Source organism: Eptatretus burgeri, chromosome 3 (genome assembly GCF_056783735.1).
Source record: "Eptatretus burgeri isolate ZD-2024b chromosome 3, Ebu_testis_v1, whole genome shotgun sequence".
Lineage (NCBI taxonomy): Eukaryota > Metazoa > Chordata > Myxini > Myxiniformes > Myxinidae > Eptatretus > Eptatretus burgeri.
In genome coordinates, this window is record NC_140963.1 from 14,562,436 (window position 1) to 14,579,048 (window position 16,613).

Below are 16,613 nucleotides of genomic sequence, written 5' to 3' on the forward strand. Positions count from 1 at the left end.
GCGTTCTGGGCCCTGTTCTTTTTCTGGTTTTCATCAATGATCTCTCGGACTCTCTGGAAAATCCTCTATTTCTCTTTGCCGACGACTCCACCCACTGCCGTACCATCTGTCATCCCTCAGACCGGCAAGCAGCAGCTTCTTCACTCACTGCAGATCTGGATAAAATCACAAACTGGTCCAACACGTGGAACATGTCTTTCAATCCAGACAAATCTCACACTCTCACTATGTCTCTTCGAAAGGACCGTTTACAAAACCCCCCATCCACTTTCTCAACAATCCTCTGGAAGAAGTCTTTTCTTTCAAGTTTCTAGGTCTCACTATCTGCCATGACCTTTCCTGGGAAAGTCACATTTCCAACCTCGCCTCAAAAGCCAGTCGCCGACTGGGAATCCTCCGTCGTGCTAAGTCCTTCCTCGGCCCTCTTGAGCTCCTGACCACTTACAAAGCTTTTGTCCGTAGCCTGATGGAGTACTGCTCTCCCCTCTGGGCTGGTGCTCCTGCCTCCCACCTTTCTCGGCTTCACGCTGTCGAAACCAGGGCATTTAAGATCATCGGCATCTCCCGCAATGAAGCTGAGTCTTTGGGCCTCTCACTCAATCACCACAGGTTGGTCGGTGGTCTTTCTGTCTTCTACCGACTCCTCTCCAGCCTTGCCCCCCTGCTCTCTCTGCGATTTGTCCCCACCACATTTCCACAGGGCGCTCAAGGTCCACCAACAACCCCCTTCTGGTAAAACTACCAAAATCACGAATCACTGCTCATCTTCACTCTTTCATTCCTCTTTTTCGCCGCCTTTGGAATAAACTTCCTCACTCTATTCTTTCCCATTCTTCCCTCCAGGCTTTCAAAACAGCTGTTCACCACCACCTCTTATCTTCCCCCATCCAAATCCTCGATCTTTTCTACCCCCGATAATCCACCCAAGCCCACTTCCTTCATTTCTCCTGCTTTCCTTCCTGAAAGTCCCTGAAATGTCCATCTTCTCTTCGCCATGTTCCCCGTCCCATCCCCATCCCTCTCCCTTCCACAGTTCACCTAATGTGTCTGTTCCCCACTGTTTTGTCCCTTCCACTCCCGCCCCTCTTGTCTCATGCCTCCTTGCTGTGAGTTGTGTGTTGGCTCTCATACGAGCCTCGACCAAGGTATACAAAAAAAAAACAAAAAAACTCTCGGTGAAATGGGATAAATCTGTCCATGAGGGAGAGCAAATTTCTACAAAAGAATTCCCAGGACGAGTTGATGTTGGAGGAAGTAGAGATGGGAGACCAGCCTAGAAGTTTGATGGCTGCTTGAAGTCCCTGCCAGTTAGACTGAGTGAAATGCCATGCTGATGTGGTTCTCTAATAACAGCCACAGAGATGTCTACTTTGACAAGCATGTGGTAAGATGATCCAATTGGATCGGAGGAAGAACAGCAGATATTTCAGGGAAATTGGTGAAAATCAGATCCATAAGAGATAGAGTACAATTGATTGAGATACTGTTGATAAGAAGTTGACAGATTGAGTCACAGAAGTCTTTTGCTGACGTGCCATTGCAGGTGAGAGAGGTACCCACTCCCAGCCAACTGGCATGATGACAGTTGAAGTCCCCACATATGAGGAAGAGAGAGTTGGGATGAGAGGACAGAAGATGGTCCATGTTTTCGGATAGTGAGGTGTAGATGGAGTCATCACTGTTCGGTGGACGGTACAGTACACATATAAACATGAGGTGGGAGTGGAGGGGAAGCTGAAGCCAGAGGTATTCCTGGGGGTGTGGGGGAGTGAGAGCAGTGCATGGAGTGTGAAGAATAGAGTCTTTGATGAAGAGAGCAACTCCTTCACCAGGATGAGGCTCAGGTCTGTCATACTGGAGGCGGGAGTTACCAGGGAGAGATACGCGGGAGTCAGAGACATCTTGAAAGAGGAAAGTTTCTGTTAAGCAGATTGTGTCTGGTTTGTCAGTGGCAACCTGAATGGAAAGATCTGTCAGGTTTGAGTGAAGGCCCCGGATGTTTGAGGTCCACTCTCTTAAAGAAGAGGGAGGGGAGGCGGTTTTGGTTGCAGGGGAGGGTGAGGGTAGCACGAGGGAGGACGGGAGGGGGAGAGGTAAGGAGAGTTATTGAAAGTGTGACAGATTGCAGAAGAGCTTGTGGCGAGGGCCGGTTGAGGAGGAGAAAAGTCTCGGTAATGGGTTGAGGTACAGTGCGGAGTAATAAGAGAGTCGGCAGAGGGCAGCTGAAGATTGGAGGAGGTGAAGTGATGAGATGGAAGAGAGATGGAGGGGGAAGGAGGCAACTTTGTGGACGTGAGGGGAGGCAACTTTTGGAAGGGGGAGTGAGGGGAAGATTGGAGGGAGAAAGGTGAGAGGGGAGAGTTGAGGGAGAAGGGTGGGGGGAGAGTTTTTGAGAAAGGTGAGGCGGAAGAGTGTGAAGGTTGCTTTGAAAGGGAGGGGAGAGGATGAGAGCAGGCACAGCTGCCTCGAAAAGGTGCAGGCGGGCGATGGGAGAGGTGGAGAGAGGTGAATAATGAGACTTGGAAATGCAAGGAAACAAGGAAATCAGACACAGGTGGAGGAAATCAGACCATTCAGCATATCATGCCTGCGTGTCATCAACACCACACCAATTTATCAACACAACATCCAAAGAAGAAAATGCAAAATTTATTATTTTCTTAATCGTGTTTTTGTTGCTTTGTTTGTTTATTTATTTATTTGTTTGTTCGTTTTAAGTTTTTGTATTTTTTTTTCTTTTTTTGTGTTTTTGTTCTCCTCAGGGGATGGGGCATGGGCTTTGTTAAAAGCACACACCATCAACCACACAACACCCCTTGACGAGACCCCCACCAACAGCATTCCGTACACATGCACACAATCACCCCTCAATGCTAAAGCTACCTAAAAGTCCTGCCAACATCCTGATACCCCTCTCCATAACTTCCAGGTACCTACCAATGATATCTAATTCCATTTTAAACCTATCTCCCCTTTTTGCTGTCACGACCTTTCCAGGGAGGCCATTCCATGCATTAATTACTCTTTGAGTAAAAGTCCCCTGTCTTAACAACTGCACCTGCTGCACCTCCACCACCACCTGCACCCGCTGCACGTCCACTACCACCTGCACCCGCTGCACCCCCACCACCGGCTGCACCCCTCCACCGCCTGCACCTGCTGCACAATGGTAGATTGGCAGACGAAGGAGGAAGGAGGAAAAAGAGTCAGTACAGGAAGTTACGTGGTTACGTGAGTTACAACGTCGGGTAAAAGGTATTTGTTTGTCGTGTTTTTTTTTAATTTTTAGGCGTGAAACAGAGGGCATAGTTGAGCGGGATAGGAGGAGGATGGAAGAAAATGTGGAAAAAATAAAAACTGATGGAAATAAGGAGAAAATGCAATAAACACAATCGTGCACACATGCGGGAAGAAGGGTCGGCCTCAAGGAAACCTGATATGAAAATACGACGAAAACTCCACAATTAGCACAAGTTTTAACAAAAGACCGAACTAGAAACGCACAATAAACACAGACATAACAAAACGACAGGAAAAACACGACAAAAACGACCAGAAAACTTATCTTTGAGAAAGTAGGCAGAAACCCTGAAGAGAAACTACCACCGTTGCTCAAGAACCGATATCCAGCATCAATGATGGTGAATGACATTAAAAAAAATTATTCTAGTATCTGGATCCACATCTTCGCCAAAATTGAATCAATTCATCCATGTGATGCACCCAACCTCCCCACCAAATTTTGTCTGAATCCGTCACAACTTTTTCAGATATCCTTCTCATAGACAAACAGACAGAAAGACAGACAGACACAAACAAACAAGGCATCAGGCCCCTGACAGGTATGATGAAAATCATGCAAATGCCGTCATTGTCACCTTGACCTTTGACATACAGTATGTCGGCCAAAACATTGACAGCCTCACTTTTCTCCTTCAGAATGCTCGAGTAAAGTTTGACGAAGATAGCTGAAAGCGTTCACGAGTTATCGTACTCACAGACAAACATACAAACAAACGAGACAGATGACGTATGATGAAAATTTTCAATTTTTGTCATTACAAGACTGAGACATGGGGTGAAAACATAACCTCTGTCCACCTTCAGTGGTGGAGATTAAAAAGAAAATTCGATTACAGCTCTTTTCGTTGTCCGCATTTCAAAGTTAGCATAATTTTTTTGATGATCGAGTGAGGATTCGTGTTGTTGACAGATGATTCAACATAGTGCAAATCTGTTGAGAAATATTATTCTTTCAGGACTAATTTTGTTGCCTGCCTGTGGCACATACTTGAAAAGACAAAATATAAGGTACTACTTTCCTATCACGATCCTCATCGTATCAAGGTTGCACTCCGAAGTTTCATTGTGTCTTCCGTAAAGTCACTTGTGCTTTCGTCGGTTTTGTGCATTTTCAGCTGCTCTTTGATCCCCGAGTATCAGACGCTGTCGAATGCCCACCCTTTTGTTGTTGTAATCCATGATGTTGACAGTTTGGTGACTTTATTATTTTTTATGGTTCAATACAATGGCTTTGCTGGACAAGAGTTGATCCTGAGTTCCATTGCAGTGTCATCTGCATCATGCTTCAAGGAATTTCTGTTTAACAGTTAAATGGTTAAAAATACACTTCTCTGAAACTATTCCTCTGAGGAGTTTGTACACTTATTGGTATATATATATATGTATATATATATATATATATATATATATATATATATATATATATATATATATATATATATATATATATATATATATATATATATATACATATATATATTAGACGTCGTCGTGGTTTCGAGATGATTAAGGTGCTGTCCAAGTGTTGCTGCCCATCAGTGATCGATGCGTTGAGAATTTTCTCCTTGGATGAATTTGTTGACAGCCCAGGCTCCATGTTTGTGAGGAACATCAAATTGTTTTAACCCTTTTTTTTGTATACCTTGTCGAGGCTCGTATGAGAGCTAACACACAACTCACAGCAAGGGGGCATGAGACAAGAGGGGCGGGAGTGGAAGGGACAAAACAGTGGGGAACAGACACATTAGGTGAACTGTGGAAGGGAGAGGGATGGGGATGGGACGGGGAACATGGCAAAGAGAAGATGGACATCACAGGGACTTTCAGGAAGGAAAGCAGGGGAATTGAAGGAAGTGGGCTTGGGTGAATTATCGGGGGTAGAAAAGATCGAGGATTTGGATGGGGGAAGATAAGAGGTGTTGGTGAACAGCTGTTTTGAAAGCCTGGAGGGAAGAATGGGAAAGAATAGAGTGAGGAAGTTTATTCCAAAGGCGGGAAAATAGAGGAATGAAAGAGTGAAGATGAGCAGTGATTCGTGATTTTGGTAGTTTTTACCAGAAGGGGGTTGTTGGCAGACCTTGAGCGCCCTGTGGAAAAGTGGTGGGGACAAATCGCAGAGAGAGCAGGGGGGACAAGGCTGGAGAGGAGTCGGTAGAAGACAGAAAGACCACCGACCAACCTGCGGTGATTGAGTGAGAGGCCCAAAAACTCAGCTTCATTGCGGGAGATGCCGATGATCCTAAATGCCCTGGTTTCGACAGCGTGAAGCCGAGAAAGGTGGAAGGCAGGAGCACCAGCCCAGAGGGGAGAGCAGTACTCCATCAGGCGACGGACAAAAGCTTTGTAAGTGGTCAGGAGCTCAAGAGGGCCGAGACATGTCTGGATTGAAAGACATGTTCCACGTGTTGGACCAGTTTGTGATTTTATCCAGATCTGCAGTGAGCGATGAAGCTGCTGCTTGCCGGTCTGATGGATGACAGATGGTACGGCAGAGGGTGGAGTCGTCGGCAAAGAGAAATAGAAGGTTTTCCAGAGAGTCGGAGAGATCATTGATGAAAACCAGAAAAAGAACAGGGCCCAGAACGCTACCTTGAGGAACTCCAGCCTGCACAGGAAGAGGGGATGAAAGAACTCCATTTAGGGCCACACCTTGACTGTGACATGAGAAGAAGTCTGTGAGCCATGAGTGGAGATCGCCTTGAATACCATGGGAAGAGAGTTTGGTGAGTCGGGCAGGATGCCAGACTGCGTCAAAAGCATGTGATATGTCCAGGGATACGGCTCGGATTTCCTGTCTGGCATTGAGGACCTCCATCCATTGTTGGGAGAGCAGAAGCAGCATATCCAGGGTAGAGTGACCTGGTCTGAAACCAAATTGATGATCGGAAATCAAGCCATTGGAGAAGAGGAAGGATTTCATGTCTGAAGCGATGGTGGATTCCATAACCTTGCTGATGATTGGGAGAAGGCTGATTGGTCTGTAGTTACAGAGATCTGTTGTTGCACCTTTTTATGCAGGGCAGTGATGTTAGCAGATTTCCAAGCAGATGGCAGATGACCTTGGGCAAATGAGATGGTGAATAGAACAGAGAGAGGGTGAGCAAGAGCAGAAGAGCAGGCTTTGAGGACACGAGGGCTGATGACGTCTGGACCGGTTGCAGAATCTGACTCGAGGTTTGAAAGCAAGCTCTCCACCTTGTCAGGAGAAAAGGATACAGAGTCCAGGGACAGTTGGGTGCGACTGGGTAAAGTGGGTAGAGAAAGTGATGGGTTTCTGACACAAGATTTAGCTGCAAACACCGAGTTTAGACATTCAGCTTTATCACGTGCAGTATCAGCAGTGCGGCCATTTGAGGTAAGGGAGGGGATGGAGGGGGAACATACACCAGAAACAGATTTGATTAAACGCCACCAGGATTTGGAGGAGGGAGAGAGGTTTGAGAGTTCAGACTTGAGATGAGAAAGATGTTGTTTTCTGGCTCTCCTGAGGGGAGATACACACTTGTTCCAAGCTTTATGGATGTTTTTGTGAGTAAATGTTTCTTTTGTGAGTAGAGAGCCGCAGAAGTGGGTTTATTTCTTCTTAGAGTAGATTTGCATACCCTGGCATAATGCCCTTTCTTGTCACAGTTCATGCATGTGGCATCCCTGGTGGGGCATTTGTTACGGGGCTGTCTTTTATACCCACAAAAGAAACATTTGCCAACCGAAGTAGTTGCTGAGGAGTTTGACGAGGTTTGGGTATCCGATTCCTCGGGTTTATCTCCATCCTCAGTTTCGGAATTGTCCCAGGGGGGTTCTTTGAGTTTCCGCCGTAGCAGCGTTCATTAGCAACACCGGTGTCCCATATGATTCAGATTGCTGCTGAGCCGTATCCATAGCTCGGGCCTGGTCAGCTACCATTTCAAGAGTGGGTTGTGCTTTTCCAGTAAGCGTTGCCGAATGGGGGCTGACCTGAGCCCCTGGATGAACGCCTCTCGGGTCACTTCATCTCGATGTTCCTCGGCGGTTACAGCCCGGAAATTGCAGTCTTTGCCCAACTGCCTCAGAGCTTGCAGGAACTGATCGATTGTCTCACCGGCTTCTTGCCTGCGTGTGTTGAGAAGATGTCGTATGTATACCTCGCTCTTGCGCTTCATGTAGAGCGCCCGCAGCACGTCGATCGCTGCGTCGTGGGTGTCACACTCCGAGAAGAGCCTGAATACACTGGGCGAGACATGGTTTACAAGTGCGGCCAGTTTGTCGGCTCCCTCTTCAATGATGGTCAGATAGTGTGAGAAGGAACGGTACCAATGGGACCACTTCATTTCCGAGTCAGTAGCGTTGGGGTCCGCATCGAACCTCTCCGGCTTGTAGATCTTGTCCATAGTCGGTTGAGGCAGCCGAAGGGATCAAGTGAAATAAATTGAAGTGAATGCGAGGGAAAAACCTTCAGAGTAGAAGGCTTTATTTCACTTGATTGAAGCAGACTCTACAGACACATAAAGGAATACATGTGCAGCAAGGAATACATGTGCAGTCCATCACCGCAGAATAAATCAGCAATTAGCCAGCATCAGCACGGAGTCCGGTATACTCTCAATTCTCACCATTCAACGAGCACCAAGTGAACCACCGCCGTAAATGACATTGCCCCAGGGACAATCCCACCGACCGCGGTTTTATCTGTCCCGTGTGCGAGCTGCGCGACACGTGATCGCGCGTCACCTCATCCTTTATTTCATCACACGAACACCGAGTGGAACCAGTCGGCCTCAAGCCTAGGCCAAGGCCTAGGCCTCAAACACCCGGTAAGAACATCGACAAAATAGCACGATTTTTGAAACAAAACCGCACTAGGAACACACAGTTATATGTAGGTGAGAAAATTAAACAGTCAAAACGGGACAAATAACAACCGGAAACTTAACTCTGAGAACGTCAGCAGAGAGCCCCAAAGGAGACCTCTCGTCGCTCCAAACCCGGAACCGGAACCCTAAGTGAGTCTATGGGCTCAGAACTTCACCATCGCAGACAAGTCAGTGGTCTGTGTTTTTTACCGCCTCCTTTCTGGTCTTACACCCTCTGCTCTTTCTGTGCTTTGCCCCCCCCCCCCATTCCTGCCTCCACCCATTGTTTGTCCAATTATCCCTCTACCTTGGCCTTCAAGTCTGCTGTTGGTCTCTCTCTCTCTCTCTCTCTCTCTCTCTCTCTCTCTCTCTCTCTCTCTCTCTCTCTCTCTCTCTCTCTCTCTCTCTCTCTCTCTCTCTCTCTCTCTCTCTCTCTCTCTCTCTCTCTCTCTCTCTCTCTCTCTCTCTCTCTCTCTCTCTCTCTCTCTCTCTCTCTCTCTCTCTCTCTCTCTCTCTCTCTCTCTCTCTCTCTCTCTCTCTCTCTCTCTCTCTCTCTCTCTCTCTCTCTCTCTCTCTCTCTCTCTCTCTCTCTCTCTCTCTCTCTCTCTCTCTCTCTCTCTCTCTCTCTCTCTCTCTCTCTCTCTCTCTCTCTCTCTCCTTTTTTCTGGCCTGGTATTTCCTGATCTGTTCAGTGTACTAATTCTAGCTCTTCCACGAGCCTTGACTGTGTACACAAAAAAATACCCATCCAGAACACGGCTTTTAAAATTCGGCTTTTTCTCATTTCTTCATCAATAATTATCACTTGACAAATTCCATCTATCTGTGTATTGTTTCGATTTCAGCATTACACTACATTCTTCTTCTTGTATTTTCGGTCCTCATAAATCCCTTTCCAGAGTTATTCTCGATTGGTTTCTTCTGGAGGCATTTTTCATATTTTGCTCCCCTCACTCCCCCCCCCCAACCCCCCAAGTTCTTGGTGGAACTTGTGTAGTTTGTTTTTCCTCCTTGTAGACAGGAATGGGGTTAGTGTTTTGAGTTCACTTGCTCCATTCGTGTTAATTCCATGAAATTGGTATCTTGGTGAAAACCTTCCGAGCCTGAGTGCTGGGTTGCTGATGTCGTTCAGCCTATCCCTGGAATTCTATCTTTCTTATTCTTTTCTGTCTCACAGAGCGATGATACCAATCCTCCAATTTTACAGTCAGCTATCTTTGTAGCACCAATTTCTTTCACCCCACTTTCAGTACAAATCCATTCTGTCATCTTTATGTTATCCGCATGTTTTAAATTTGCGACACGTGTATTTAATTTGTTTGACTGACAGAAATCGAGTAAACTTTCTTTTCTTGTGAAACCGTAGAGTGATACGTTGTTGACATTGTCATGGAATGTAATGTTAACCAACATTCTGAAGACTTTAGCATTTAGGGGATTTTCCTGAGACCGACAAAGGGGCTTCCCACCGCAGTTCTTAATCGCTAATTGGTCTTGGTAATGCATCTGAGTCATGTACTCATGATAACCCAGGGGACCTCTGTGATAAATGCCACATGGTTTTGGCCTACGGATATTTGGAACATATCGAGCAGGATGTTTATGGAGAAGTGCTGCTCTGCTTCCCCTGCCAAGGCTCAGTGTTTCTTTCCGAGTTGTTGGAGAACCCGTGCACCTCAATCGGCAGGGATTGCATTTTCAATTCAAATGTTATTATTGTTGTATGCTTCGGCCAATTTAAAAAATATATATTTCTCATTAGGAGAGCATTGTCGTTTGAATTAATCGCCTCATAGCTTGTGTTAAATAATGAAGGTCAATTAGCCTACATTAGTGACACATCATGAAAATGTAACCATTAAAACAACCTTGTTATGCACTACTGGTTTACTTGACGTGATCACCGCATTGATAGTGAATGTAGTGTATAAACATGCACTCAATCCAACCGTCATGTTCCTAACACCTACACCTTGCAATGAATAGCATGGATACTGCCAATGCAGCGTCGTGCTTTAATCGGAGTGAATGTTCTTCCCACCCAGCTATTCATAACTCGTAACTCCCACGCAAATTCCTTTTATCACCAGCCCTCATGTTCCGTCTCTAAATTCTCTCTTTCCTTCCCCTCTCTTACTCTATGCATTGGAGTTACTGTAAGCCTCCTTTAGCCCGAGCTATTTACAAACCCCACTTGTAGTTTGCTTCCAAGACCTGGCATGCCAATGATTAGGTGGGACCATGAAGGATTTCCTTTGGATTATCATCTGTGCCGCTGCTTCCATTCATTTATATTCAGAAAAAAAACGATTCTCTACTTTATACAATTTTCTGCACCAATTGTTGTGTAAAGGAAAACTGTAAGTCGGTGCAGTTTATTTGTGCTAAAGTGGCTGAATACCGTGTGTGGGTTAATTAACTCCCATGCTTTAACCTTCTGAACCACATTGTGATTAAAGCCATTTACAATGAAGTGTTACCCCCATTAAAAAATGGCTAATCTCTGCTGCACACATGGCATCACAGTAAGTGGCTATCCAGGGATGTCCTGGCACTGAAATGAATATAAGTAAAACGTTGTCCACATCCGCTGCAGGTTACGGGTTTGTGGATTTTGACAGTCCTGCGGCTGCCCAGAAAGCTGTGTCTGCACTCAAGGCCAGCGGAATCCAGGCACAAATGGCCAAGGTGAGTCGTGCGTTCTCAGAATGTATTGTCTCATTGTTTAAAACTGGTGTTTGTCAGTTGTGCATAAAATGCGTACGTGTAGAAATTGCGTCTTTCTCCGTGTAACTCGTACAGTACGTGCCAAGTTTTAATTCCCAATGCTTGCATCGTGTGAAATTAGTTTGGTGTTATTTCACTATAATTTGGTACAATTAGCAATTCATGCACTTGCAATGGAAATCACCTGGTTGTGATAATCTGGAAAATAGTGCCCTTTTCAGACCACATTTTTCAGCTCATTTGCAACGATTACAAAACGGTGCAAACGATATCTAAAAAGTGACCTTGGTGGCTGGAGAAATGAAGCATGCTCGTGAAACATTGCTATGTAATTTTGGTATCCGATGACGTTGTGGATAAAACCCTGCTTGGTGTCGATACCTATTGAGCTTTCAGGTTTGTATTCAACTTGCTCGGTTGCATTGGGGAATGTGTATATCGACCAACTCATCACCTCGATGACTTCACCTTGTCTTGGTCCCCATGTGGTAAAAGAGTAGCTGATTTTAATTTGTGTTTATCACTACATGCTCAAACTGGGTAACATAGCAAGATGCTTTCATTGCTCTCATTTATTTTAAATGTCAATATATTTTTTTTCACCGATCCAGGAGAGTTGATGCATGACTCGATTATTACATTTGATTTGAGTCATCGCTTCTACTCAACTGTACCATGGTCTTTGGCTTGCAAAATAAAATGCACATTCACGCAATTGTTTTGTACAAATAAAGTTTTTTTTTTTATATTTTTATTTTGTTGGCACTTAACATGAAGATTGTTTGAAAAATGAAAACTCAGATACATGCCCATCTGGAAATTGCATTATCTTGCCATAGTACAAAGGACATTATTTGTGCGATGTTTTCATACTTACTGTAGACCTGCTTTATCGGTGCATTCTCACCTGAAGGTTTCCAAAGTGCCACCTGCAGTAAGAAAACAAGTCCATCATTGTACAGCTTCAATGTGGAACCGTTCACACGTTTTCAGATGTCCAGGCCGATTGTAGGGTATAATAACATAGGATTATGTATTCTTCGTACAATATCTCTGCCCAGTAGAGGCGCAACAAGATAGCGTAGAGGTCATATACATCAGGCCTGGCAAGCCGATTTGTGAGAGAATTGGGCCAAACATCCCCCAAGGCCAACCCCGTGAGAAGGTGGGATTAATTGTGTACGTTAAAGTAGTAGTCGCAGTCGTAGTGTCTGTACAACATCATGTATTTTCGTTTTGAAGCTACATATGAGCTTCCACCTCGATTCATATATTATATATCTATAGTATGAGAGATGTTTGTCTGTCGGTTTCACCATTTTTCTCAGAGATGGCCAAAAGGATCTTCGTTAAACTTTCAGAGGTTCATCAGCGAGTGCCAGGAAGTGTTTTAGGGGAAAAGAATTTATTTTTAAATTTTGAAAAAAAAAAAAAGTTGGATTGTTTTTGGATTTATTTCTTTAATCGCCCTATTGTGCCTAATCCTTTGTAGCTATGTGAAAGGTAATATTAAATGATCTTCAACCCCATTATTTAGTCATTGTGGGTGTAGGGAAGTGTTTTAGGATTCCACACAAAAAAAAATGGGGAAAAAACCCTGAAATTTGATTTCTTCAAAATGCCAACAGGATGAGAACAGTACCGGGCAACGTCGGGTACCCCTGCTAGTATATCATGTAAAAACATTGTATTATAGTCGCTAACAGTTATTTAGTTTGTGGGTATGATGTCGTACTTATCCACAAATGTTTCCAAACTGTCAGGATGATTCATGTGTACAGTACCTGACATTCACAACCCCCAATGTTTTGGAGAATTATTTATTTATTCCTGCAACCTCTCTTTACCTTTTATTTCACCTTGTCCATTTTCTCGTTACCTTCTAGCACTTTGATATTGTCTGTAGCGACGTAAAGGTTGTGAACATTACATTGTGTACAACCAAAACTACAATAGTTATCGTTCACTCCCTCCCTCCACAGTTTAAAGTATTTGTTTACAAGTATTGCATTACAACAGAACACATTTAATGTTTCGCTTAATCTTGAAGATAATTGGGCATAAAATGCCGGTGACTTAAGAGACCCACAGGACAGACTTTGTTACATTTGTCTTGATTTTTTATTTATAAGATATAGTGTGATGTTCATGCTTGTTCCTTACACAGAATCGACATTGTGTAAGAAATTTATGAAGAAAGGAAAAGAAAGTAACAGTTTAGGCCATTTTTTTTCTCCTTTTTTGAAATCGTATTTTCACTTTCTTAGTATAAGTTTGTACACGACACAAACTTTTGTTTGCTTTTTTCAGCCACCATTATAGGACTGGCAGGATGGCCTAGAGGTACACCCACTCACCTCCAAGCTGTCTAACCAGGATTCGAATGCTGGCCCAGCTACAAACTGTCACCCTGGTGTTTCACAGGCAGGGTGATTCATCAATGTGTGTGCCATCCCACGGATGGACATTAAACTTGGCGTTCAGACTGCCGGCATTAGCTGGTGGATGATAAAGATTCCACGGTGTCCTTCGTGAAGAGTAGGTGAGCTTTCGCCGGCACCATGAACAAATTCCTGCCCTAATCTTCAGAGACCATTGCGTCAGTGGCACAGCTACACCCTCAGGCAATGATGCTACCCTGCAACCTTGTGCTGCATATGAAAGAAGAAGAAGCTAACGTTATGCTGCTAGCCATTCTGTTTTAATTACGCAGGCAGTACCGTGATTTATCTTTGTCTCTCCCAAAATGTGGATTTTGATCTTCATTCGTAATGTTCTTTCACGTATCATTGAAGGGTAATGGTTTGAGTCGATGCTTCACCCTTCCGCTCATGCGATTCTGAGCTCAGTTTGTTTCAGTTAATATTTATTGGCTTTTGAGTTCGTTTTCCAACATTAAAAATAAATCTCCTGTTATGCAACCACTTCATGTATTTGTTCCTTTCAGTATCCAGCAGCTATTGACTTCATCAACTACAAATAGTGATCCTTGAATTATAGTCTTTTCATAATCCTTTCTGTAACTTTCATCCTACAGCATGAATTAACGTCACATTTCCGATGCGTCTCGGATGAAATTGTTCTTCAAAATTGAAGCGCTGTACTTGATTTTCTCAGCACCTCCATTGCTTGTCCCCTTGGCTGTTCCATCACTCCACTTCTTTTTCTCCTGCTTCGTTTTCAGTTTGTCCCAACGAATGCACATTCCCTCTGAGCTGAATTTGCCTACGTGACAAACGACCCTGCATTTACAGCCATTAAACAACAATTCCACGTGAATAATAGTAATCAAAACGAAGAGCTCCCTCAGTGTTTGAGGTTAACTGCGCATGACCAGCATGAAAACACCAAGCTTCATGTTTTCCCCCCTCTCAGCAAAAGGTCTGCATCTACCCTTCTCTCAAGGGTGATAAATGAACATTTAATGGAAAATAACAATAATGACAGATTTGTCAGTTTCCACCACCAATCTCTGCTTGATTGTTGTCATTCCTCTTAGTAATGGCAAAACATTGCAATATGTTCTCTTTGTCACCAGTTTTCAGCAGTTCCTTTCACCCTCTAATGTTTGTAGAGATTGTAGGAAGAAATTTTTCTTTGCAGTTTGTCATTACAATGGAGAAAAACAAACAAACACTCCACTGAGCAAACTTGACGGCATTGCTTGAAACATACTGAGAAAGTTTTTTTCATTTGTGCAATTTTTATCAGGACATGAACCATTCTGGGTGACCAAAATAATTTCAAGGTCCTTATCCTCACTGCCTTCATATATTAAGGGTGCATGTTGGGTTAACAATGTCCTTTGTTGTTTATCATCTCCAAAGATCAAGGATTGTCAACCGAGTTTATGAAATGTTAAATCCGATCAGGAATCCCGGTCCGAACAAAATGTCCAGGCAGTTGAGAGAGACAGAGACAGAGAGAGGAGATTTGAAGAGTTGCTTCAGTTGACTGACTGCTTGATTTGATGACCATGCAGATCGTGAACTCTATCGACAGCAAGTTTGTCAAATATCCAGCTTTGATCATTATGTCCACATCATGTGTCATACCTTGTTAAGGCTTGACTTAAGTCATCGGTTGCAGTGCTCTTCATCACATTGTTATTTTTCTCATTAAAGTCTCATGACAAGAAACTTATTGGTCTGCTGAGCTGAATTCTCAAGATCATCATATGCCTGAATGGGTCGATAAATAATCTTGTGGTGCTGCAAAATATGAGAAAACAATAATTAAATCAATGTAAAAACAGTTTGAGATTATAATTGAGAGCGAATAAAAAGCACTGCTGCTCAAATGCCGTATTTTTCTTCAGGCCAATGCGCATGATCAATAAGCAAAACAATACGATGAATGTATTTGTAATGGAATGGGAAATTTGTAATTTAAATTTGAAAACAGGTCACTATCTTGCTCGAATGGTTCGTTGTTGTGGTGTATGCAATTGATATCTGTAATCGGGTCACCAGCTCTGATGCAGAACCTGGAGATAGTTTGTGGAAAATATGGTTCAAATTATGTTGCACAAATATATATATTCCCAAAAGAGTTGATAAGCTACCGTTCCTTTTCTTTTTTCCAAATGATTTTAAGGTTCATCGAGGAACTTGAACACGCAGGACAAGGACATCGTGAGACATACGTACTTTTACAGGAGTCGACCTGTGTGAAATCAACTGATTCAAAGAAAATATTACATTAACCAAATCTCCAAAGATTAACACTTGCTCTCAGTAGAAGTGTATAAATCTCGCAGCAATATTTTACGTCATTAAGCGATTTCGTCATTGTGCGAACATCATAGAGTGTACTTACACAAACCTAATGGTATAGCCTACTATATACCTATGCTATATGGTATAGCCTATTGCTCCGAACCTACAAACCTGTACAGCAGGTTACTGTACTGAATACTGGAGGCAGTTGTAACACAATGGAAAGTATTTGTGTATCTAAACACAGGAAAGGTACAGTAAAAATATGGTAGAAAAGATATAAAAAATCTGGACCCATAAAAAATGGTACACCTGGAAAGGGCACTGACCATGAATGGAGCTTGCAGGGCTGGAAGTTGCTCTGGGTGAGTTAGTGAGTGGAGAGTGAACGTGAAGGCCTGGGACATTGCTGTACACTACTGTAGATTTTATAAACACTCTACACTTAGGCAACACTGAATTTATATTTTAAAAATTCTTTCTTCAATAATATTGTTGCGAATTCGCGCCCGTCGGCGTGCGAACAGCCACGTAACTCGAATCGCGGCGCGTCGCCCACCGGACGGACAATTCAGTCGTGACCCTCTCGGAACAACGCCGGGAGCTAGTCACGGGTGGGGGTTTAACCTCACCACGATCGTGCCAATTGCCCACCCGCGCAGGATAGGGTTGCTCGCCAAATTTGATCTACCTAAGTACCTGCGCGAATGGTTGACCGGGCGATCGTACCACGCCACAGGCCGACTCCGGACACGAACCACTTAAGCGGTGGGTTCCGTGCTCCAGTGATAACCGAGCGGTGTTATCGTCGGCCTTGACAGTTCCGATTAATTAACGGGATGTTGCACCCACTACGAACCCCTTATGTGAAGCAGGATGGAGAGTCAAACGAAGGAAAGGATGCAGCGAAACGGGGAACAAGTTCACACAAGCACGTTTAATTCACACAGACCAGCACGGAAGGCACGTATTTACAGTCACAATAATCACAATGCACATAATAAGCAAAAGATATACAACCGACTAACGCGTACAC

General features: G+C 43.9%; 1 protein-coding gene across 8 annotated transcripts in view; it reads left to right on the plus strand.

Annotated features, from left to right (window-relative positions):
* LOC147029431 (RNA-binding motif, single-stranded-interacting protein 3-like) overlaps positions 1 to 16,613 on the plus strand; it is a 371,659-nt gene that overhangs the window by 136,910 nt on the left and 218,136 nt on the right. For all 8 annotated transcript variants that reach the window (XM_085872471.1, XM_085872473.1, XM_085872474.1 and 5 more), the window contains one exon: positions 10,729 to 10,820. In XM_085872471.1, the coding sequence (XP_085728597.1) occupies positions 10,729 to 10,820 (92 nt within the window). The remainder of the gene's footprint in view (positions 1 to 10,728; positions 10,821 to 16,613) is intronic.